Here is a 25,569-nt window from a genome sequence, read left to right as displayed (position 1 = left end):
CTCACCAAGCTCGAAGCTACCAAGGTAGCAGAGGCTAACAAGGCTAAAAAGCTAGGCTATATGCTACGCTGGGGTGGACAGTAGCTGACCGAGCTAACACTGGGGTGTTGTTCCTGTCGGTTGGTGTTGTCACAGCTCCTGCTTTGTTACTCAAGGTAAGTTAAACTAAAACTTTACAACACTAGCTTCAACGTGTTTGGGTGATTGAAATACTGGATTTTGTCAAGACTTGCAGGAATGTGGCCATTGTTACAATGAATCAGCACAATGTTTAACATTACATAGTACATGTCAACTTGAGGTAAACCAATTAACCTGAATGTAGATTAAAGAATAACTTTAGCAAGAAATTGTTTATTTGGATGCCACTTGATTAAACTTCATTAACTTAACATTAATTAGCTCAGTGACATGTAGTGGTTGTATAGTCATAATTATGTTTCTGTGCAACCAAAAAAGTAGAGCTAAGGGAAACTGCAGAGGCAGGTCAAAATAAAAAAGTTATTTTATCTACTGTAAATATAAAATGACTGAGCTGAATGAAGAGCTGCTGTAATATGTATATTCTAATGTAAGGCACACTCCTCGCTGCCTCTGCTGTACTTGCACAGCTGGTAAAAATTGGTCCAGAAAAAGTTCAAATGATTCCAAGTTCTGATGTCTGCAAAAACCTGTGCCGTCTTTGAATAAAAACGAGACAGACAGTGTTTGCGTCTGACCCTGTCGGCATCAACAACAGACACTCACTTTGTTATGATGAATAATAAAGCTACATGTCTACACAGTGTAATTATTCTGAAGAGTATTAAACACTTGAAATCTGTCAGTCATACACAAACACACACTCACAGAGGCAGTAGCAATCTGCAGCCCTGTCACTATCAACCTAATCCCTAATGTGACATCTTAGAGTACATTACTCTTATATAATACAAAAACACAACACACCGACACACACACATGCAAGAACACAAGCACACATGCTCATGCATATATTGGGTCTTTGCACCTATGAATATTTGCATGTGTCACACTGTGTCCCGATATGGTACGTTTTAACCACGGGCATGAGTTTGTACATAGACTAGTATGTGTGTGTGGAGCACAGCAGCATATAAAGCCAATAATCAGTGCTAAGTATGGAAGTGCAAGGTCACAGAGGGGCTTTTCTCTCACGAGAGGTTAACGAAGGACAAGACAGCCCTTCTCACAAGGGTTCAAGTAATTTGTGGCAGCAGCTGAAATGTTGGAGATCTGGAGGAATTCTTGTGAGAAATCAGGGGATAATGAAGCAGTGCTGAGCCAAAAGCAGCCCTGATTGGACTGCAGTTTGAAACAGGATTCTCTGCAGCAACTGGAAAGCTCTAATTCTGTTTATTCCACTGGCACTTTGATTATTTTTCTCTAAAAGACTTCAGCATACAGTCTAAACCACTTCTGGAAACCTAGACAGTGGCGAAATACTCTTTTTATTTAATTTGTCAAAAGTTATACACCGTATTTTATTTGTTGGTTAACCTGATTTGCATACATTTAAGCCTGTGTCTGTAAACCTTGTTTTGAAAGTTTGTGTATTCAGGTCTGTGCAGGCTTAAACTTTTAATTCTGCATTTTGGTTCCTGTCTGCTCACTCACACATTATTTCTGCCGTATTTGCAGCTCTACAGAGCATTTTAGCACCTTTCCGCTAATTTGGCTCCACTAGCTGCTTAAAGAAGTCTGGTTATGTAGAAGTCGATGAGAAAAAGACCCTACTTCTCACTTGATTTATTACCTCAGTAAACATTTTCCTAAAGAGTTACTATTTCCAGGTCTTCTTTAATATAACATGATGTTCATTTTGTAAGTGGAGTGTCTATTAGTGCCCGGGTGGATCATGGAAAAGTCCATTCCCAGTAGTTCAAGTCAAATAGCCCCCAATATATGACTCAAAAGTATTGAGTCATATAGATGGACATACTTTTCTGAGGCCAACATTTCCATACTAAACATACTTTTTAAAATTGGTCTTTTGTAATAATAGAATAATTTTTTAATAGAATAGAAAGTAATTCTGTATATAAATAAAGGTAAAAAGTTTTTATATATATAAAAAAAGCACGCTCCACTAAATATACAATATAAAATACAAATGCAACTCTCAAGTAAATAAAGATATGTACAAATAGAAATAAAGAAGAAATATATACATTTTAAGTAAGTAGACAAATAGAATAAAATTGAAATATAGATATAATTTAGAGTGGATTTGTAGGAAACTAGTAAAGGTCGTTGATCGGTTGCAAAGCTAACATCTTACCAGTAACGGTAACTTTAGGGTAACTGTGTGAATGCAGTGCTCCTTTACCATGTTCATGCAAAAACGATTCATAATAGGTAGAAATTAATACTTCTTGATGTAATGAGTCACGTTTTATTTATAATTCACTTAAAAAATATATTTTTTTTTACTTGTTGGCTACAGTGAACTCAGTGCTTATCTTTGCAATAATATACACTCGGGTGCAAAAAGCATTGTTAGCTATGGACACAGGGGAGCTAATTACATCTGCCTTTTGGAAATTATGTTCCAAGTTAAAAGAAAATAGATAATAAAGCATGGTTTAGGGCAGGGCTAACTTGTGATTGATGAGTCAAAAAACAGTTAATGAAGCTTTTAATATTTCAGGTTTTGATCTGCATGCTCTTACTTTTAACATGTTTAATACATGGTGGATTTTGTGGATTTAGTGATTTGTAAAGAAAACAGAGGGTCATTCAGTACATTTACATGACACTTAAAAAAACGTCCTTCGTCCGACTGTAACTGGACAACTGAAGTGCAAGGAAACGTGTTAGTCCGACTGATGTCGGAGCTCTCCAGGTCTGATTAAGACACCCAGATAATACGGTTTGAATTGGATTTTCCCTGGCAAGACAATGCATGTGCGCATGCTCCATCCCCCCACCCCCCGCGCTGGCGTATGAACCTGGAACAAAAACAGAGAAGAAAGCCGGTTGCACAAGAAGAATACAATCACAGGAGAAGAACCTCGCCAGCACAACAACATGGAAGCTAAGAAATGCTCATTTTTGGTCAGATGACGAGTCTGCGCTCATGCTAACCCTACTGAAAGAGCTGAACATTTTAAAATGCATGGACGGGAGAAAGACCAGAAATGAAGACCTCTTCAAAAAGGTTGGTGAGCAGATGAAAGAAGGTGGCTTCCCGCAGACCCCTGAGCAAATCCGCATTCAGTGGAAACACTTGGAAAAAAATTACTACCAGGCCAAGAAGAACAACGGCACAAGTGCTCGGACCGAGGCCTTTGTCTCAAGTCGAACATCATGGCGTGGACATTGGTTTCGAGAGCGTTCTTGTCTGCCCCTCAAAATCACCATGACCACAAGGGATAATGTTCACCTAATCTGCACAACAAGCAACTCGTACATTATGTACGAAATGAAGAGAGCCGAACAGTTATCCATCTTGTTGTTGTTGTTGGAAAATGCCGGTTTCCCGCATTTCACCACTTGTTTCATATGACATAATAGGTCAACTGAAAAGGGGGCCGTATTAACCTGCTGGAACGATGCATATTGTCACCTAGTGTTGCGGGGACACGTTCCCGTCAATTATTCGATTTTCTCAGTTGCATGTAAACTAAGACAGCTGATTAGACGCTATAATCGATTTTCAAGCATAGCTCGATTAAACTGTGCATGTAAATGCACTGACTGAGAAGAAAGGGCAGGATTCAATCATCCCCGCTGGCTAAATCCCTTTGTGACAGTGATATTAGGAGTTAAAAGATCACATGTCTCCCAGGGGGATTCATCTCAAATTAGCCATTTAATAATTTTAGCAAGACATTTTTCTACATTGCTAGTGGAAGATATCTTAAGCTTTCAAAATAGAATTTAACATTTTTTTAGAGCGCACCTTAATGAATGATTTCATATGCCTTTCTTTTTTTTTGTTTTATTTTTAGTGAAAAATCCTTTGTTCATTCCTCTTTCTTCTCTGGATCTGTCTGCTCTCAATTAAACTAACTCATTACTGTCAGAACATCTGTACTGCTATAACTCTGCTCCTGCAGCCATAACATCATCATACCAGCAGTAAACAGCTCTCAGGGTCTTACCGCAGCACAGTGGGGTACTACAGATTTGAAGCTTCTCCTCTGATTGCATGTATGTTTTTCATACTTAACTTAAAGTATTCCACATCTGATAGTGTGGTCTGATGAGTGTTTTTCTGTGAGCACCAGTGAAAGGTGTCTGATTCAGATTCCTGCTGTGAGAAGAGAAGTAAAGCAGGGGTCAAACAAGAGGAGGGGATTTGAAGGGCAGGGATCAAGACAGGAAGGCCACTGGATCAAATCAGGTGGCAACCTCAGAGTCTTAACAAGGAGGCAAACCAGGAAGTGCCTTAAGCTGCATTCTACCGAAAATTCCAGCAGGGGGCGCTAAGTTTGGCTGTAAAAAAAATCTGTCCATTCATTTCAATTAAAAATTTGAAAACTTCTCACCTGATTTATTACCTCAGATTTTTTTTTTAGAACAACTAGAGCTGCAACAATTAGTCGATTAATCAAACAATAATCGATTATTAAATTAATGGTCAACTATTTTGATAATCAAATAATTGGTTTGAGCAGTTTTTTAAAGACAATAAGTCCAAATTCTCTGATTTCAGGTTCTTCAATGTGAATATTTCTGCTTTCTTTGTTCCTTTATGACAATAAACTGAATATCTCTTTGGTTTGTGGACAAAACAAGAGATTTGAGGACGTGGTTTTGGAAACACTGATTGATATTTTTCAACATTTTATTGACCAAATAACTAATCGATTAATCGTTTAAATAATCGACTGATTAATTGATAATGAAAATAATCCCCCCTAAACCCTAAAGACAATTTGATGTTAATAGTTGGCCCCATCTAGAAGAAAATAGAAGATACAGAATCGTATGATTTGGGGCGTGGCTACCTTTGATTGAAAGGTGGCTAACAAGACGAGCAGTCATCAGGAGAGAAGCAGAACAATGCGTATCCATGGCAGCATGTCAATAAAGTTATATTTAACGTTTTATAGATATAAAAAAGGATGTTTAACTTTGACCCGTTCACTGTATTTTCACTTAATGACAGTTTATTTGAATGTTTTGTTCAGTAAAAATGTCTTGTTCAGCGTTTGGTTGGACTAACAGACACTCCAAGGAGTCACTGTTCACGTTTCTGAGTTAAGTCACGTACATTTTGTTTTTGGGTTTTTTTCTAGCCTAAATAACATCCCAGTTAAAGCTCCAGTTAATGCTAACATGAATTAGCAGCAGCTTCTCTCAGTCAGGTTGAGGTGTAGAGAGTCTGTAGTCAGTGATCAGATCCCTCTCACTCCTCCACAGTCCAGATATGGTCTACTCCCCATATCGGAAACAAGATGGCGACATAAGATGGTGACGAGTGTAACGCCACAAACCAATGGGTGACGTCACGGTGACTATGTCCATTATTTATATACAGTCTATGGTTCAAATCCCTGGGACAGCTGGAGAGTGATCCTACACCAGAAACTACTGCTGGAGTGTCCTGGAAGTGTCCTTTGTCACTTACTGAAGTTTTCTGTTGAAAACACCTGCGAGCAGACATTTTAGTGAGAAAAATCACATGCCTCACAGATAATTATGTGTTTGTTTGTCAGGAAGAAGTACTCCTCTACCCTAGGTGCTGAGAATTAGAGTGAAGCCTCTTCTATCACTGGGGTAAGTGTGAAAGATGAGATAACTTGAGGTTATTGATCTCTGCCGGGAAACTGGGCCATCACAGCAGCTGAAGAAAGGAGTGCAAGATGGTGAAGAAAAAACAGCAAAAAAAAATAGAAAACAGGAAAAACAAAACTTTAAAAAAAATGCAATCAGGAGTTGGACAGATCTCTGATTTCCAGGCACGTGCAGATTAACGCTCAACTCACAAGACCAAGACACTGAACTACTTGCAAATCTGCACTCTGAGGATTTAAGTGAAGATCTGAGCTTTGGGAGACTCCCTGCAGCTTTGACGTTAATTTGGGAGGAGAGCAGGAGTGGCAGATTGGAAATAAGCAGTCGGACGGATAAACATGCAGTGACACAGTGTGAGGCTGGGAGACTTTAGGACCCCTGGAGCTCGTCTGATCTTCTATTTGATCTACGCTGCGGGACGTGGCTGCAGTCAATTACTAGTAAGAAAGTGTTTTGTTGTTAGGAAAAGGTCAATGAGAGGCCAGCAGCAATACATCTGAGTGTTGGTAAAGTTGGAATCAGACACAATCCTCTGTTAATTGTGGTTTCATTTTCATTGTGATATGTTTGGAAGAGCTTGATATATAAAGTTTTGAGAAGAAATACACTTTATCTGTCAGTAATAAATCACATTGTCACAATCATTTCATGTAAAGAGGTAAAAAAAAAAATAGTTTATTATAACTTTATGGGCGACTGTGTATTTACTATTTATATTTGTAATTTTAATGTTTGGCAACTTTCAAATTGTATAGTTTTTTCTCATGAGTGTGGAATAAAGTGAAATAAGAGTGGTGACAATGTGGACTAATGATTGTACAAGTTCAGTATGTTGATATTAATGCAAAACTCCTTTAATAAAGTTTTTTTGTTTTTTTTAAAGTACGTGTTGAAACAAAAATCCTCATAAATGAGGATGTACACAAATTTAATTTAAAGAAAAATAATTATAAAACCAAAATAACAGAAAAAAAATGAACTGAAATGAAACAAGTGAAATATATTTAGCAAAAAAATAAAAATAGTCTTGTCTGCGTGGGCTGAAGGTTGAAAGATTGAGCGTGCTGTGGAGCAAACTAATATGGATTTAGATTTGGTTGCCAATCAGAAGTGTGTCTCTCTCTGTGTGTGTGTGTGTGTGTGTGTGTGTGTGTGTGTGTGTCGTATGCGTTTTGGATGTGATTCCTAATCTGATGTCAGAGATCACTGCAATCTGGCACTGCATTTTCTATTTACATTTCAGGTCTTTCACTAAGCTGTAATCCAGAGGGGAATGGATTCCTCTTTTCTATTAGAAACACCAACTAAACTGAAACACGTGAGACCTTGAAAAAAAGAAGTTTGAAATAAAACACTTTAATTAAAATACATATCCTTTCAGCCCAGGCAGTGGAAAGAATATTTACTTCAAATATAAGCATGAAATCACAGCTCTAACTCACAGGCCGGGATAGTCTGCAGCACCATCTTGTGCTTATTAGGTGATGTTGCAATTTAATCTTCACTGTCGTCATGCACCTTCACTTACAGATTTTAACTTGTTTTTACTCAAATACTTTTGTTTCTTTACAAAAAAGAAATCATTATGAATACAACTGCATTAAACAGTATGTATACAGATTTTATGTCTTCAATTCCAGCAGTCAGAACAAACGTTATATATATCCCATTCTTGCAGTGATCCCAAAGTTCCCATATATATCAAACATATCAGACTGAATTATGTGGGTTTTGAAACTCCAGAAACCCTGATGAAGACCACATGATCTTAAAATAGAGATTTTATGTTACAAGTGTTGTTGGAATTTTGACCCCTTAAGATTATTACCATTCTTGAAGTATATTGTGGCAAAAAAAGCTCAGAAGAATTATGAAGAACTGTCTATGAAACAATGCAGCTTCACTTACAAGAGACTATTATCTTCTATTGTAATGCTACTGACATTAGAATTTGGCCAAAAGCACAATTTGAGCTACAATTTAAATAACTAATTGACATTACAAAATGAAAATACATGGAAATGTAATACACACTTTGGCAACTCATTGGACTTTAACAGACATGGCAGAAAGCAGGAAAAGAAAAAGTGCAGAATAGCTGTTCTCAACCTTGAAAGGAAAGGAAGGCGTGGCGACTTAGGAGGTAAATGAGACACACTTGGGAGCGAGGGGAGGGACAAACTAACAAAGAAAGCACAAAGGAGAACCGACAGGGGAGTGAGAGTGACTAAAGATTTAGTCCAGGTTCTGGACATTTCAACTCGACAAAAGAAAAGTGGCAGTTGTTCCAAGATGTCTGCACTTCTCTTGGCAACAACATGCTGAAGGGCGTGTCCTGATCCCTGGAGCAGATTTGGATGAAACTTAAATTGTCTCTCTGACCTGCTAGAATGTGGCTGTGGACTTCTTTGTCTTTGTTGGACCCACACAAGTCAAGATAAGTCTCCTTTGATGCAACTCTCCTTCTCCTATTCTCTTTAATTCTGCCTGTATTAACTCTGATATTTTACCCTCCTTGGACAATTCATTTTTAGTTAGATTTAGTTGATGAAACTGATTTGATGGTTGATGTTGTTTGCTGTTTATCTTGTGCATTTATGCATATCTGTGCTCATTCTCCTGCCTGGTGCCCAACTTTTCCTTTGGACAGTTGAGATGAACCAACACTACAACCATGGAGGCAAAATAAACTGAGATCATGACATGATTCAGCACCACAGCAGACTGGACAGCTCCGCCTCACCAGGCTAATAGGAGGCTTGTGTTAAAAGATACATGACAGTGTAATGTATACTAATATTTAATGGTGACTGTTCCATATTGTACAATGATGTGTCTTAATATCCTATTTGTAAGATTTTAGGATAATGGGATACAACTGTGTAGCTCAACACATCATGAGGTCATCAACGCTCCAGGGAAAAGGATTACAAGGGAAACAAAAACTTGTGATGGAATGGTAAAAACAATTTAATGCTAAAAAAACAACAACAAAAATGGTTACAGAAAAAAAACTTAAGTAATACCTACATTCCTATATAACAAGTACCTTGTAAGCCTTAAAAAAGGATGATAATGATAATAATAACAACAACAACAATAATAATAATAATAATAATAATAATAATAATTACCCCCCAAGATGGAAGGTAGGTCCCCACAGTGGAGTAAGCCTAGTTGCTGGGACCCATATTGTAATGTAAACCAAACCACATACACACACACACACGCATACATGCGCGCGCGCACACACGCACACACACACACACACACACACACACACACACACACATACATACACATATGGCCACAGCTTCTAAGGATTAAAGTGTCCTTGTCCTCACAATCACAGACTTTTCTGTTTTATCAATTTGGGGGCATTGTGAAAAGTGAGATGTCCATGTCCTTTTCTGATTATATAGCAGGTATAGGTGCCATAAAAACACTGTGGAAGAATCAAAACACTCAATCCACAGAGAAATGCACACAAAACGAGCCGTGAGGACTTCGGTAAGGTTGTCATGTCACAGCTATACTATGTATATAGGTCGAAACAATATGAGAAAAAAATTTATTTTAAAAATAAAAAATTTAAACATTTTCTGGTAGGAACTCAAAATTAAGTAAAAAAACAAACAAAAAAAAACACATGAAGCTGAAAATGAGCACAATATGTCCCCTTTAAATTCTGACCAGTGGGGGTGACTCCACTGGCTGCAAAAAGAAGTCTGAATGTATAGAAATCTATGAGAAAATTAGACTTCTTCTTATTGTATTTCCTCAGAAAACATTTTCCTAACGAGTTTATGATCTCACTGGCTAGTTTTAAGTCTTCATTTTGGTCCCATTTTGAGTAAAATAAATGAAAAATCAGGGAATGCTTTAGGGGTGGCTACCATAGGATTCACAGGTGCACTGTGTGTTGTCTTGTGAGAACTTTGACTATTTTACAGTGTGTTACATTACATTACATTACATTACATGTCATTTAGCAGACGCTTTTGTCCAAAGCGAGTGCATTCAACCTGATGGTACTAGACATAGACCACAGGAATCAAGTAAGTACATAACTTTAAGAGCTAACTGTCATCGCTACAGGAGTGCTATATGTTAAAGAAGAAAAGAATGGAGAAGAAGAAGAAGAAGAAGAGCAATTTTTTTTTTTTTTTTTTTTTTTAAATATTTAAATATATTTATGTGTTAGGTGACCATGGCTTAACCGAGGTATTGTTGGAAGAGATAGGTCTTCAGCCTGCGGCGGAAGATGTACAGGCTGTCTGAGGTCCTGATGTCGGTAGGGAGCTCGTTCCACTATTTGGGAGCCAAGATAGAGAAAAGTCTGGAAGAGGTTTTGAGGCGAGTTGACCCACGGAGGGTGGGAGTCGCCAGCTGTTTGGCTGATGCAGAGCGGAGAGGACGGGCAGGGGTGTAGAGTTTGACAAGGTCCTGGATGTAAGTAGGACCTGAACCGTTAGCAGCAGAGTACGCCAGAGCTAGAGTCTTGAAGCGTATCTGCGCAGCCACAGGTAGCCAGTGGAGGGAGCGGAGGAGAGGTGTTGTGTGTGAAAATTTGGGAAGATTGAAGACCAATCGAGCAGCTGCATTCTGGATGAGTTGCAGAGGTCGGATGGCTTTGGCAGGCAGACCTGCCATGAGGGAGTTGCAGTAGTCCAGGCGTGAGATGACCAGCGCCTGGACCAGGACCTGAGCTGCCTTCTGAGTGAGGAACGGTCGGATTCTCCTGATGTTATGCAGCAAGAATCTGCAAGATCTGGTGGTGGCGGTGATGTTTGTGAAGAGGGACAGTTGGTTGTCAAGAGTCACGCCAAGGTTGTTGGCGGTTTCTGTGGAGACAACCACTGTGTTCTGGACAGTGATGTGGAGGTCAGTGGTGGGGAAGCCCTTCCCTGGGAGGTAGAGTAGCTCAGTCTTGCCCAGGTTGAGTTTGAGGTGGTGTGAGGACATCCACTGGGAGATGTCGGCCAGACATGCAGAGATACGTGCTGCTGCCTGTGTTTCAGACTGGGGAAATGAGAAGATTAGCTGGGTGTCGTCGGCATAGCTATGATAGGAGAAGCCATGCGAGTGGATGAGGGAGCCAAGGGAGTTGGTGTAAATCGAGAAGAGGAGCGGACCAAGGACCGAGCCTTGAGGGACCCCGGTGGTGAGTAGACAGGGTTCTGAAACAGAACCCCTCCAAGTTCTACGGAAGGTGCGGTCCTTGAGGTAGGATTTGAGCAGAGACAAGGCAGAGCCAGAAACTCCCAGGTGGTGAAGGGTGGAGATGAGGATCTGGTGATCCACAGTGTCAAAAGCTGCAGAAAGGTCCAGTAGAACCACCACAGATGAGAGAGAGGCCGCCTTCGCCTTGTGAAGCTGTTCAGTCACAGCGAGAAGGGCAGTCTCTGTTGAGTGGCCTTCTTGAAACCAGACTGGTGAGGGTCAAGGAGGTTGTTCCCATGCAGATAGGAGGATAGTTGGTTGAAGATAGCCCGTTCCAGAGTTTTGGAGAGGAACGGCAGGAGAGAGACGGGTCTGTAGTTGTCCACTAAGGATGGGTCGAGGGTGGATTTCTTTAGGAGAGGATTCACCCTTGCTTCCTTCAGAGAGTTAGGAAAGCAGCCAGTAGTCAAGGAAGTGTTGATGAGATGGGAGAGGAACGGGAGGAGATCTGGAGCAATGGACTGAAACAGGTGGGAGGGAATAGGATCCAGCTGACACGTGGTAGGACGGGCAGAAGTTACAAGGCTGAGCACTTGAGGAGGAGACAGTGGAGTGAATGCTGAGAGGGAGGGAGACGCTGATGGGGAGGGAGGAGAGGCAGGTTGTGAGACTGGATGGGTAAATGAAGAGCGTATGTCCTCAATCTTTTTCAGGAAGTGGTTGACAAAGTGGGTCGGTAGGAGGGAGGAGGTAGGAGGGGGGGTTGGAGGGACCAGGAGATTTGTAAAGATTGAGTAGAGCTTCTTCGGGTTGGAGAATGAAGATTGAATCTTGGTCTGATAGAAAGAGCTTTTTTCAGCTGAGATCAGAGATGAGAAGGCAGCAAGAAGAGATTGGTAGTTGCGTAGGTCCTCAGGGTGTTTAGATGAAAGAGTTCATGAAAGTTGATTGTAACATTTTGACTGCTATAAGGAGTTGGCTGTTTTTTTTCCCATCATTTTTGCACCTTGTTAACCAAGCTAGCTAGCTGGGGCTATTGCTAGATGATTACTTAGCTCCACACTCTTATCACAATATTGTCACTTCTGGCTTTAAAAATCATGGAAATGTAAGCTCAATCAGTAGTCCACAAACCAATAGATGACAGCACCATGGGAACATTAATTTCTTTTTTTACTGTCTATGGTCTTTATGTGTACTGCCGGGAAATATTTGGCTCCTTAGCTTTTAAAATCCTAGCAAACCACCTTATGGGTACCTGGCAGCAACTGTAACCCTGCAGAGTACAAAAACAAAGGCAATCCAAACAAGCAGCCAGACTCTAATCCAGTCAAAACCAAAGGGAGGAGCAAAAGGACAAACAGAAACCCACCAAGTGATGAAACGTCACCTGCTGAGAGGCTGCACGGGCTGCTGTCAGTCTAGACACGTGGCCTAGCGTGACTTATACTACTATACAAATACTGTTAGTGGGTGAAACAGAAAATAGAGGACCAATCATTTACCATGCACATTGCACCTATATGTAATGATTTGTCACTTATAACCCACCATACTATTTGTAATGATAAAACTGAGTGACAATTCTATAACACTGTAGATTAGATGTCCAGTATCACACACACACACACACACACACACACACACACACACACACACACACACTGGGAACTCTGTGTGAAGTGTGAAACCACTGACAAAGTTTTACACAGTTTAAGACTAAAAGAGGTTTAGTGAGAATTAACAGTGATTGGATGGATTATGTAAGCTCAAAGGTCCAATGAAGAGGAGACAAACACACACAAAACAAATAATTTATTTGTTTAGCTGGACCTTATATCCAGTCCAATCAGAAGCCTTGAGTGCTCAAATTACATGTGTGCGTTTAATTTAGACAATGTTTCAACATATAGCAGCACATTTTCTTCATTCACTTGACATCATAATTGAAAAATCTCCCTTTTTCTTTTCCTTTTTCACACATTACAGTGGATTGAGCGGATAATCTCTTGAAATGTCTCCCTTGCTTTTACCAGGCAGCCAGGGTTTTTGTTTGCTGGACGAGAAGCTAAGAATTAATCCTTATTACACAATGGAAGAAAAGCTGTTGGTGAGTTTAAATGTTGCATACAGCATGTGTGAACTCTTGTCATGTGAGAGACTGGTTTGTCCATGGTTTTGAATACACCTCTTTTCATGTATTACTACATGTGTTCAATGTGTTTTGTAACTTCTGACCAAGGTTCAAAGTTACAAAACACAACTTACAAAACAGGGTCAGAAAATGTCACTTTAGTCACCTTTTTAATCAAACAGAAAATTAACTGAAAGCTTCAAAGTGTTTTCATAAACCGGTTCCAACCTTCCAACCTTTCCCAATACTAATCTTAAGAAAAACAGCAACTGCACATGCCCTCAGGGGCCCTGGAGGTTATCTTAGTTTGTAATAATTTAATTTAGCGTACATTTGTTTGATGTTTCTGTACAGTATGCAATACTAAGTTGTAAAATGTAGGTTTATTCTATCTGTATATTGTGAATTTGCTGTCAGTCAAATGAAACATCACTATTGGGTGTGCTTACAGGTGTTTCAAGCACTAAATAGGCCCTTCTGACTCGCAATAAATATGATTTTATTGCATTCAACACAAAGAGAGGCACACAAACTGCAGCTATTGTGTTTTGAACACCTGAATGCTGTTTTTTTCTAAGAAAGGTTCCTGACTAAGTAAAATAACCCTGTAGTATCTAAGTGGAAGCCATGATAAGAGCTGTTTAATCTCTAAATGTTAAGGAAAGGTACTTCCTTTCTTATCTCTTTTAGCATAGGGTACACTAGACCTTTCTTTAGTAAAGACAAGAAGATAATAGTGTTCCACATTTCCTCGATGCAGCAGAATTTAAAGCCAAACACTGTTTAGCTAAAAAAAAAAAAAAAATGATAATATGTACAGTATTGAATTTGTAGGGCTAAGGTGAGTGTGAGCTGCCATTCTCAATGTAACAATCATTTGGTTTTACTTTTTCTAACTGGACGCTTATATTCCTGTTTAGTTCAGTTCTAACCTTGGTAATGAAGTACATCTTAATAACAATTAAAGTCCTTATGAATTCTCTTACATCTTTTCTTGACTTCATAATGCTTTTTATTGAGACCAATGAAAAGTTGTTAGGAAAAGACATAGGGCAACTCCTGTACGCTGTCTCAGTTGTTCAGTTTGTTTGTGTTATTGTGTGACTTTTAAAGGGTAAGTTCATATTTACCAAAAGCACACAATAAAAAAAACGAACCGACTGAGACAGTGGTAATCCAGCAACTCCTACGTTGTGTAAAATTATTGTGTTTGTCAATGGAGTCTGGTGCTTTTAAGCACAGATTAGGTTCCCACTTCAGTTTCCAATTGGAAACGGCTGTATGATGGTAAGGTAAAGCATTGAAAATATTATAAACGTAGTGTATACCTAAAGTAAAAAAATAAACATTTTCAGTTATGATATATTATCATATTGTTTTTCACTTTAAACAGCTGGATTGAACATCTAGATTAAACTGTGACATGTATGTTAAAATATTACTGGTTCCCTGCAAACAGGCTCCTGCTGTTTTTGGAAAATGCATCTATGTGCATCACCTGAATGAATCCTCTAGAGGGCAGTGTGGGACTGCAGCCTCGGCTCAGTAGGTCCTATCCCTCTATGGGCCCTTTTTTACTGTGTAAACCTGGTGATGTGTTCGGATTCCTGTTAAGGATTATATGATTTAAAATTATGTAATTTGAATAATTGTTATGGTTAAGATTATTATATCATTGGTCATTAATACACAGTAATGATGTTGTTGTTATTTTATGTGCTCTGGTATCCTGTGATTTTTATTTAAATAAATAAAATAATCTTCTATAATAATCTTTTTATGTCTCTTTATTATTTATTTGTGCAGTATTCCACTTTGTTAATTTCATATAGCATCCCCACAACTCTAGTAATGTTTCATTATGCACATTATTATTTTTTGCCCCTTAGTCAGATTGTATTCCTGTACAGACACAGTCCTGGTGAAAAAAAACAAAACAACTCAGGATGCATGCACACCCACACCCTTGTGCAAACTTTACTCAGCCCTGATTGGCCCATAGAAAGTCAGAGAGGGTGGGGGAAAGCCGTGATTAATTAGCATACCTATCCAGGCTGATAAATGTGCCGGCAGCCTCACCTGATGCTTCACACAGCATCACACACACACAGAAGAAAAGGGGGACGTCGGGAGCAGTGTATGGCACGAGAGTCACACACGGTGCAAGTAGAACTTGATTTTTAAATAGCAAGCTGACTCACCTAAAAGTGGCACACACAGGTCTCTTCACCGGCCACGGTCTGTGCGTAAAAGCGCACAGCCAAAACAGAACTTTACGCGCTGCCAGGAGACTGCTTCCCTCGTCCTCCTCCGGCTCTCCACGGTCGGTGGACTTTCCGGTTTGTGAGTTTCACACCCGGTTCTGCTGAGTTGTGGCCTATCCGACCCAGAGCACTTGGTCATCCATGAGGTTAGAGGCCGCAGCCAGGATGGATCTGTTCAGGAAGCTGTGGAGGGCGCGGAAGCTGATCCTTGTGGTGTTCATCCCGCTGTCCCTGCTTCCCTTACCGCTCATCCACCCCACCAGCGTGAGTACAAGCTGAAAATTGAATATAATTTACAGTTATTATAAACAAAAAAAAAAGTTTGCATCTGTGAGAGAGTCATGCTTTTCTAAATACGAGCACAATAGAATTTTATGATTTATTTTCATATCAAACAGGACAACTGTAAGTTGTTTAACTGTCAGTGTAAGGGAAATGTATGGCTATGATACTGGAAATTAGAGCGATATGAAGGTGAAATATTCAGGAAATTGAGAACAATGCATACACCTTTATTTAAAATCTTAAAGAAATACAATTGTCATAATTTTACAAGACAAAATCACTAGAAATTTCTCCTAAAAAATATTATCGGAGATAAATGTACTACAATATCAAAACATATAACATAAAATAAAGTACCATACATGTTGCTTATAATATTATTGTTTTTTATTAAACACATAATGAAATTAAGTTTTTTTGTATTTAACAGAATATTATCATTAAATACATCAATGAATCACATAAATACCTAGAGGACATCCTGTTGAGCTGTTGATGTTCCTCCTGGTTGCTGCTAACGGCTTCGTGATGGGATTTTAGGGTGTGTGCATGTGTGTGTGTGAGTGTGACACACAGAGAGAGAATCAATCAAAAGGCACAGTGTCTACTGTTTGATGAATGCTTGACTCGAGCTGTCCCGGTCATCAGCTGAGCTGTGTGTGTGAAGGGGAGATGTCGCAACATGTTGATGAGATGGAGATCACTGTGCTGCTACAAAGCAAAGAGGGGACAGAGAGAGAGAGAAGTAGTGAGCCACTTGATACTCTTTAGGCTCATTCTCACTTGGACAGTTTTTTTGTGACAGCCATTGAAAAGGAGAAATGGGTGGAATTGTGCCTCGTAGCTTACGTTTGTCTTAAGAAAATGTCTCAGACAAGTGAAATTACAGTGGAAACAATAGGATTATCTCAATCTGCAGAAATCCAATCTGTGCAAGAATTCTCCTTTTTGAGTAAAATTGGTCGCTCTGTGTTCTTAAGACACAGTGGCTGCCTGGAAGACTAAAGGACACATTACTTTAATGATTTGTTGAACAGTGATAATGTGAAGAAATGTCAGATGAGATGAGAGTTGTAGAAAAACATGTCTCATTCTTTATCAAATTTCATCTTGTTGCATATTGCTTCTAAACTAAACTGTCATAATTTCAACACTAGGTTAAATGTTTTGGTACGTTTGTCCAATATATCAAATTATAAGATTCAGATGAGTATAGTATGTGATTTTTGGAATTTACACAGCAAAAAAGGTGTGTCTGAAAACAAGATAAAAACACTAAATCTGAGGGAAATGATCTTGCTGCATGGACAGATAATTTCACTTGACAAGATTTCTTAAATTAAGATTGTTAAATCTAGAAATAAGCATGTTGAACACTTAAAATAAATAAAAGAAATTAACTCTTAAAACAAGATCAATTATCTAACACTTCTAAATTAAGGTTTTTTTTTTTTATCTTGGAAAGAAACAAATTATTTGCAGTGTAGACAGGCTCATGTTGACTGAGGCTCAGACTCACTGAGGCTGGGTATATCATGTAAAAAACTACATACCAATACCAGAACCCTTAAAAAGATGCATAGTACCTCATCCTTAGTACCATAGTACCATAGAATAGTACCTTTTTTTGTGAATGGCAGCATTCAGTTATAATATATAATGCCACAACTACTCCTCCCCATCCAGTTGATTTATACAAGCTGAACTGCTAACTCTGTCTAATAAAACATGCGTAGCTTCACTCATCTCAAACTCTATGGGTTGTAGCTGCTGCAGTAGTGGGCCAACCACATGACGCATTAAAGTGAAGAGTGCTTGTGGTGATTGGCTGCAGAAAAAACTATATAAATAGTAATTTTTTTGCTAGATATGGGTACAAGAAGATCAAATACAGGTATCTTTTCACTGGTTTTTAGTTTCTAGTACACCTTGAGGTTTAGTGGGAAGTTTCAATACTACTTGGGTTTTTTTTGGTTGGTATCTTCGGCTCTATAGTGATCATCACGCCAGTTTCAATTATAACTTGTGAAACCCACTCATTGCTATGTCATATCCATAGAGAAATCTGACTTGGATAACTTTTTCTGGCTCCAGTAACTGCCAAAGATGGTGACAAGCAGTGAACCCAAACCCAAGCTTCAAAATGTCCCTTTAGAATGTTTTGCCTACGATCTAAGTGGACGTAAGATAGAAAACATGGTGAGCGATGCGGTGTTGCAGCGGTAAACACTGTCGCCTCACAGCAACAGGGTGAATGGTGAGTGATGGTGTACCGTGCCACTCGCCAATGCCAGCTGGAATTGAGTTTGGATAATCGGTTACGGATAAAGAATAAATGAATGTGACAAGTGTTTTGGTAGCCGACATGCTAATAAATAATTGTGCAGTCACATGTTCATTAACACATCATTCAGCCATGTTTTTCTGAAACTTGCTGATCGAGGTATTTGCTAAATAAGCACCATCTCAAACAATAGTATTTCGAAGAACTGTTATGTGCTCACAAGTCTTCCGTCAACCAATCAGCTTTGTCGCCCAGGAGTCCTGCTGTTATGTCAGGACTGGTGGATGTTTGGCAGGAGTAGGTGGCGCAGGATGAGGCCAAGGGAGAACAAAAGAACAAAAACTTCACTACAAAGGAAAAGAAGGAAACAATCCAAGCAATTATATTATATAATCACCGACCACCACGCTGGATTTTGGCCCCACGTGGCTTCCTTACGACACGAGGGACCCCAGACTGTGTCAAGAATGTGACAAGGGTTTAGAGCCAGGGTGTGTGTGTTTGGAGTAGTACTGTGTCCAGCTGCAGCAGGACAGAACATCTGTTGGATGCAGTCAGGCCAGGTCAGAGAGGAAGGGAGAGAGGCGAGACAGACATTCAAAGCGAATGGTAGAGTACCATAAAAATAGGGTTGGCATTGATAGTCCATATCTTCATTTTGGATGGAGCGACTTTATATTTTATATAAACATTCATAGTTCCCATTTGAGAAATCCAAATTGTTTTGTTGAGGCTGTGACATTTCCTCAGCACTGCCATAGGCTTGATGTTTGTGGTTTTGAATAAAATGGCTCCACAACTATTGGATGGATTGATATGAAATTTGGTTCACATGTTCATGTTTCCCTCAGGATGAATTATATCTTTGGCCATCACTTAACTGGGCAGGAGGGCTTGAAAATATTTGTATTTAACAAAAGTGTACCACTGACTAAACTTTTGTTTAATCTAGCCCCATTATCAGATCAAAAAGTGTGTTCCACTTCAATAAGTTTGGAAACCAATCACCAATCTTTTTTTATTTTTTTTATTTCACGGACTGGGGGAAATGGGGTTTCCTCTCGCCAGGTTAGCCATTGTTAGCAACACCAGTTGATAACGTTATGCAGTATTTTACATATACAAACACTGTAGCAATATGCCCTCACAAAGAAGCTGGACAGTTCTGTGTGTATGAGTGATTTAATGAGACGCAAATAAGACAGAAGTGCTCATAAATAGTGTATTATTACAGCTTTCCCACAGCTTTTTGCATACTAACACATAGGGCTGGGCGATATGGACCAAAAGTCATATTCCGATATATTTAGGCTGAATATGGATATATGATATATATCCTGATATTTTTATCCAAAGATAGAGCAAATGTTCAGTCAAAGTCAAAGCCAAATATGTCATGTCACAAGTAGTTTTATTTAAATGAACATAAATACTGTATAACAGGAGTACTTTTTTTTTTTTTTCAAATCAAAGCTCCATAAAGTGCAAATATAAACAAAAAAAATATCTTAAATAAAAATAGCCTATGAAATAAAATTGGCCAATCTATTTTCTGAAATAAATATATTTATATAAGAAAAGAGTAATGAACATTACAAAAGAACTAAATATGAAAAACCCCAGTAAGGGCAGCATTTATACATAAGGAAAGAAAAAAATTTAACTATATCAATATATGCGATATGGTCTAATTCCATATCACATTTAAAAATATATCAATATATTTTTTATATTGATATATCGCCCAGCCCTACTAACACACTAAACTAATGGTACTAATGGTACATTATACCTGCTTAAATATCAGCATGCCAGCATTGGCATTGTGAGCTCGTAGCATGCTGACGTTAGCAAGCACTGGTGCCGCTTTTAGGACAGCTGGCAGTAATGCTTGTGTGCTATCATTTGCTGCCGCTTTAGCCATAGCCATGTTGAGAATCATGTGCAGGCAATTAATATGCTCTGAATTCCATGTACAGCCACTTTAAAGTACTGCTGTGCCGATATAAAGCCTCACAGAGATGCTAGCAAGGCTTTAGACTCTCAGTCTTGTTAAATTTACACTGGTATGTTGTATATTGTTCCCATAAAACATGACCTGACAAATCGCATTTCACTGCATTTGAAGTATTGTTAAAAATATTCAAAATTATTCCTATGATGTTATTTATGGACAGAGAGCACACAAAAGTGGTTGAGGTCCGTCAGTTTAGCCCATTTAGCCCTCTCCTGATTAGTTCAGTGAATAAAGGTTTTTAGCTGTGAGTTAATCTGCCTATCAGAAGTCTTTAAGTCACTCTGTTTTCATTTAAATACTAATAATCTCCATTTCCTAAAAATATCCACAGATACCAGGGAGTTGATGAGCCAATCAATAGGCTTCTGTTAAATGCTGAGGCAGAAAATTTCTGCCTGTCAGAGTTCAAGGAAAACGTCAGTCAAATCTGATAGGAGTTTTTAGGTCATGGAGATGCTGTATACAGAGAGGAACTGATAATTTATACTGTTAAATATGTGCCAGCCAGAGACACTGATGCCTCTTGTCATAAGATGGAAAGTCATAGGGAAGATGTGATTTTCCCAGAAAGCCCAATTAGTGCTCAAACCTCGTCCTCTAGTGTAGCCTGCTGAGACACACACAGTCACACACAAACATTGTCTCTTTCACTACAGGCACTCCAGTATTGCATTCTTTCACAGCCCCAGAAAATTGAGTGAACTTTTGCCTAGATTTTTTTTAAAAACCCTTTGGATTTTCATGCTTGTTACAGCAGTTTTTGGCCACTCTTTCAGCCACTACCTCCCTTAAAATGTCAATTAATCCGAAAGGATTCTCCAGGTAGCGTGACAGCATTTGACTTCTATATGTTTCAGATTTACTTGTTTTTCTTGAACTCAGGTGACGATGAAGTCTCTTGCAGCAAGGGTAGTAGCGAGTTTATCTACGTTAGCTAGGCTAATAAAAAGCTAAATCGTTGTCGGCGATTACCTGCAGTCAACCAAAGCCAGCTCAAATGTGATCGGTCTTGTCTACAGACAACAAACGGAAACCAGAATGCTTCCCAATACCAAAATATGTGTTGATTCCTACAGATGCATTCATATGCAGCATTTGTTTATTGTATAGATTAGACTTCACCAGAACAAGAATTGAAATACCCAATGTTCATTGCATGTTTGAATATAATTTTGTTCATTTGAATAAAAGCCTATAAATGGGACTTATAGCTTGTTATCTGCTGGGACATACCATGTACATAAATGTAGTTACCACTTGAACGTTTCCACAGCAATGAGTGAAGTAGACTTGAGGCCTGTCTGTTAGAGGCCTTTTAGCCTTGCGGTTTTGTGTCTTTGCAGAATTGACGCGATGATGGTGTACATATCACATTATGCAGGATTGAAGTCCGCCAAGGCTCCATCTGCTAGACAGCAGGGTGGACATTTGGATTCAGCAATTGACTTTGGGGCATCGACATGTCTCAGTATAACGGCTGACTGTCACAGAGGTTTCCTCAGATCATTAAGTCATTCCTGTGTCTGCTCACACAGCACTTTGCCTTTAACCTGCAAAACTCGAACAAAGAAAAGGAAGTAGAGATAAATGATTGAGGATCTGATCGACTGCAGTTCTTGTTTGGCAGCTATCCCCTGATAAACTGAGACCAAAAGTCAATGATCAGTGACTGCTGAGTCAGCCTCTCTGGTGTATATCTCCCTCACCCTCTGAGTTTCTTTATCCACCCCTATCTATCTCTTTTTATCTGTCCATTTGAAGTTTGTATGTGGTCTTGGGGGGATTTAATTTGTTGTAACATTTTCTTTGGCGAGGCCTTCTTTGATTATGAACCCAAACACCTCGTACCATTCTCAGCCTAATCCAACAGCTGTGCCTAATTCCTGAAAATGCGTCTTTCCTTCTGCCAAGTTTAATCCACAATAATTTATCCAAAAAGCAGCTCACGTTGTTTGGTTAGAGTGACAGCTTGTGCAACGAACGCCAAACCAATACCAAGCCACATCTGAGAGAAGTAACCTTTGGGTTTCCTCAATACCTCCCTAAACTAACGACATCCCCACCATCTTCAGCGGTACTTTGTGCTTATTGCCAATAAGGAAATGTTAACATGCCAAACAGCAATGATGCACATTATAGTGGTTAAGGTCAGCATGTTCAGTTTAATCTTTTTCCATGCTGAATCAAAGTACCTCTATGCTCAATTACTGTTCCAATAGTTAGAAAAATGTCCTATAAGATCAAAAGCCCATAGTCTGACAAAAGCCCCCTGTTCCGATAGCCCATTGTTCTGGAAATACACACTCTTGAGTTGGCGTTCAGTAACTGCCAGTGTGACTCAGTTTAACAGATAATGTATATCATATGACTTTCTGTGACTCCTAAAGAAAGACCGATTTAAACTTTAATAACTCTTCTGTGAAACTAAGTTTAATAAAACAAAAATGAGCTTTTGTTTCTGGGACAATAAGCTTTTATGGGCTTCTATGTGCTTTTAGGCCAGTGAGAAGTTTATTATTAAAGTTTCAGAATATTGAATAAAAGTGCTGTTGAACCAATGGCATGGCACCCTTCAAAAGAGCAGTTAGCATGGCTGTGGACTGTAGTCCTGTTTGAACATGACATTCACCTGAATCTACTTTCAGAGACAGCCCAACAGGATTACATTTCTAATCAATTTTGTTATTTAAACGTTTTCCCCCCTCAGTACTGAAGGCTATGCCATTGTTAGATTATTGCGTCTTGACTTGTTTTTTTTTTTTAGCCCCAACAACAGTTATTCACATTTGTAATGTACCACACTAAGGTAATATAGTCTCTTTCACTGATCATGCATTTGATTTTGATAATTAAACTGGAAAGTTATTTACTTTTTTATTTATCACTGCCAACCCAAAAGTACATGAAATGTTTAAACTAGATTAAATTTAGACAGTAGACATGCAGAAAGGGTCAAAAATAGGTTGTATGTATGTAACACACTTGGCAGTGATTCTGTAAAACCCATGGTTTAAATGCCTGTGAGGTCTGAACAGGTCTGGACATGTTTCATGCTGGAGACCTGTGGCTAATTCTCCCTCTCTGGGTTTATTAATTTGAGATTAACTGACCCGTTTCTGGCAAAACGTTATACTGAATGTTCCTCTTACGTAAAAGTACTACAAGATTACACAGTATGTGGCAGAAGCAGGAAGTGGCCATGTTTAATGTGGGGTGCAGGTTAGTTAATAAAACACTGTATCCAAATATTACGTTCAAAACCATGGTTTAAAAAAAGGTGTGCAGTGGCAGCATTTATGCTTTGTCCCCTTTTTTACTTACAGTTAAACATGAGGACAATCTTTTCCTGCAATTTGGGTTCAACTGTAAAGACACATTGTTGAATTTGGGGTTTAAAATTTACCCTGAGTCATGTAAGAGGTTAATGAAAGACTCTTTGCAATTTTCACAAGGTCTTAACAAATGTCACGAGATTCCACTTTAGTTTTTAAGGTTGGAGAGCGTGTCACTAAGCCTGCTGGTGTTGCGACAGAGGGGTATGAGAGGCTGCTATGTCGATATTATATAACCATAACCAGATTAATGCAACATCAATGTGTGCTTTTCTGTGTGTGTGCATGTGTGTTTCTAAGAGAGGGAGGTGTGTTTGTGCTTTCCAGTTGGATTTGATGGTTGGGTTTGACACATACATTATACTAATCTCGCAAAAACGTTATTGCTCATATCTGTCCGATAAATATGAAGCTAAGGCTAGGAGTTTGGTAACTTAGCTTAGCGTAAAGACTGAAAGCAGGGGTACACAGCTAGCCTGGCTCTGTCCAAAGTTGAAAAAAAAAAATCATCTTGTAGCCCCACATAAAACTACAACTTACACTTAATTTCTTGTGGAACATTTTTTGTTGTACTTTGGGAAATAAGAGAAGCCTACAACCAGGATACGGTTAGCTAGGCCTATCATAAAGCTTGGAAGCAGGGGAAATGATGAGCTACTCTGTCCAAATGTAATAAAATCAGCTAAACAGCTTATTTGGACCTCATTAATTGACAAGTTGCGTCTTAATTGTTATTCTGTATAAAAACGAAGTGTAAAAGTTGTGGTTTTATGTGGGGGACCCCTGGGCCAAGCTAGCTGTTTCACCCTGCTTCCAGACTATGCTAAGCTAACCGTATCCTGGCAGTAGGCTTCTTTTCTTTTCAAAGTTGCCAAACATGTCAAAATATGTTTGCTTTTAATGGCTAGCATGTCTTATTTGGTCGATGATGAAGCAATAATAGTTCCTTCCTTGTGTTTTCTCACTAACAGGAGGCATGCTGTGCATACGTGCTGATGGTGACGGCAGTCTACTGGGTGTCCGAGGCTGTTCCTCTGGGTGCTGCTGCTCTGGTACCTGCCTTCCTCTATCCACTGTTTGGGGTACTCAAGTCAAGCGAGGTGAGTAAACTTTCTGTCTGTTTGGAGTTTTAGTGCAGATATTTCTCAGAGGATGAAATCAAATTTGTCAAACTCCCTTTGCATTGGTGAAGACAAAAAAGCTAAAGAGGACAGAAAGCTATGCAGTTATAACTTAACACTCTGAAATAAATTGGAGTGTAGTCTATACTGTTCTTTTAACATCTTGTCTCCAAACAAGGGTCAAGTTTTGCTACATAGCCTACGTTACCTGTTGGTGGCACGAGCATGCTTTGGATGAACTAAGTTTCTTACACCTTGACAGAAAAGAGCCTTGTTATTTTTTGAGCTACAAAACATGTTGACAGACAAGTAGCATCAATATTTATCACTATTCAGCAGGCACAAAGCAACATTAGCAGGCATTCTGAGGTATTTTTCCTACAACCTGACAAATTTGTATCCAATATTAAAATTTTTGTAGCTCTGTTTTGGGTTCCACCCACTCAAAAGGAGAATAACATTAGTCGCAAATGTTTCCTGTAAGCTAACTTCCCAGGCTAGCATCAAACAATGCTAGCCTGGGAAGGACAACACTATGGTCTCAATCACTATTAAAAAATCTTCTTCAAGAGAATCTCATGTTAATATTTGAAATAATGGCCCCATTTCAAAGAAGATAGAAGATAAAGAATTGTATGATTTGGGGTGTGGCTCGCAGGTGGCCAACAAGGCTAGCCGTCATCAGGAGAGAAGCAGAACAATGCGTATCCATGGCAACGTGTCAATAAAGTTATGTATAACGTTATATATATATATATATATATATATATATATATGTAAAGGATGTTTACTGATTTGTTGTTTATTTGAACGTTTTGTTCAGTAAAAATGTCTTGTTCATCGTTTGGTTGGACTAACAGACATAACGTAATGAACATTTTGTTTTTGTTTTTTGCTAGCCATAATTAACATCCCAGTTAATGCTCCAGTTAATGCTAACATGAATTAGCAGTGACTTCTCTCAGTCAGGTTGAGGTGTAGAGAGGCTGTAGTCAGTGATCAGATCCCTCTCGCTCCTCCACAGTCCAGAAATGGTCTGCTCCCCGTATTGGAAACAAGATGGCGACGAGTGTAACGCTTAACTCGATGCTTCCAACGGGCCACAAACGAATGGGTGACGTCACGGTGACTACGTCCATTATTTATACAGTCTATGCGCTTTACCTTAATTATCAGGGCTTTTTAAGGTGTCGGCCAACTGATAGT

General features: G+C 39.0%; 2 protein-coding genes across 2 annotated transcripts in view; one reads left to right on the top strand and one right to left on the bottom strand.

The window, feature by feature from the left end:
- Positions 1-15,403, bottom strand: part of zgc:162331 (uncharacterized protein LOC793007 homolog) — a 47,450-nt gene extending 32,047 nt beyond the window's left edge. The window contains exon 1 of the mRNA XM_059325697.1: positions 15,262-15,403. The gene's annotated coding sequence lies outside the window, so the exon portion shown is untranslated. The remainder of the gene's footprint in view (positions 1-15,261) is intronic.
- A 62-nt stretch (positions 15,404-15,465) lies between these two features.
- Positions 15,466-25,569, top strand: part of slc13a4 (solute carrier family 13 member 4) — a 30,707-nt gene continuing 20,603 nt past the window's right edge. Inside the window, exons 1-2 of the mRNA XM_059325696.1 lie at positions 15,466-15,588; positions 24,214-24,342. Coding sequence (XP_059181679.1) covers positions 15,466-15,588; positions 24,214-24,342 — 252 coding nt within the window. The remainder of the gene's footprint in view (positions 15,589-24,213; positions 24,343-25,569) is intronic.

This window comes from Centropristis striata, chromosome 22 (genome assembly GCF_030273125.1).
Source record: "Centropristis striata isolate RG_2023a ecotype Rhode Island chromosome 22, C.striata_1.0, whole genome shotgun sequence".
Taxonomy (NCBI): domain Eukaryota; kingdom Metazoa; phylum Chordata; class Actinopteri; order Perciformes; family Serranidae; genus Centropristis; species Centropristis striata.
Note: the sequence above shows the minus strand (reverse complement) of the source record. Positions and strands in the feature narration are given on the sequence as shown.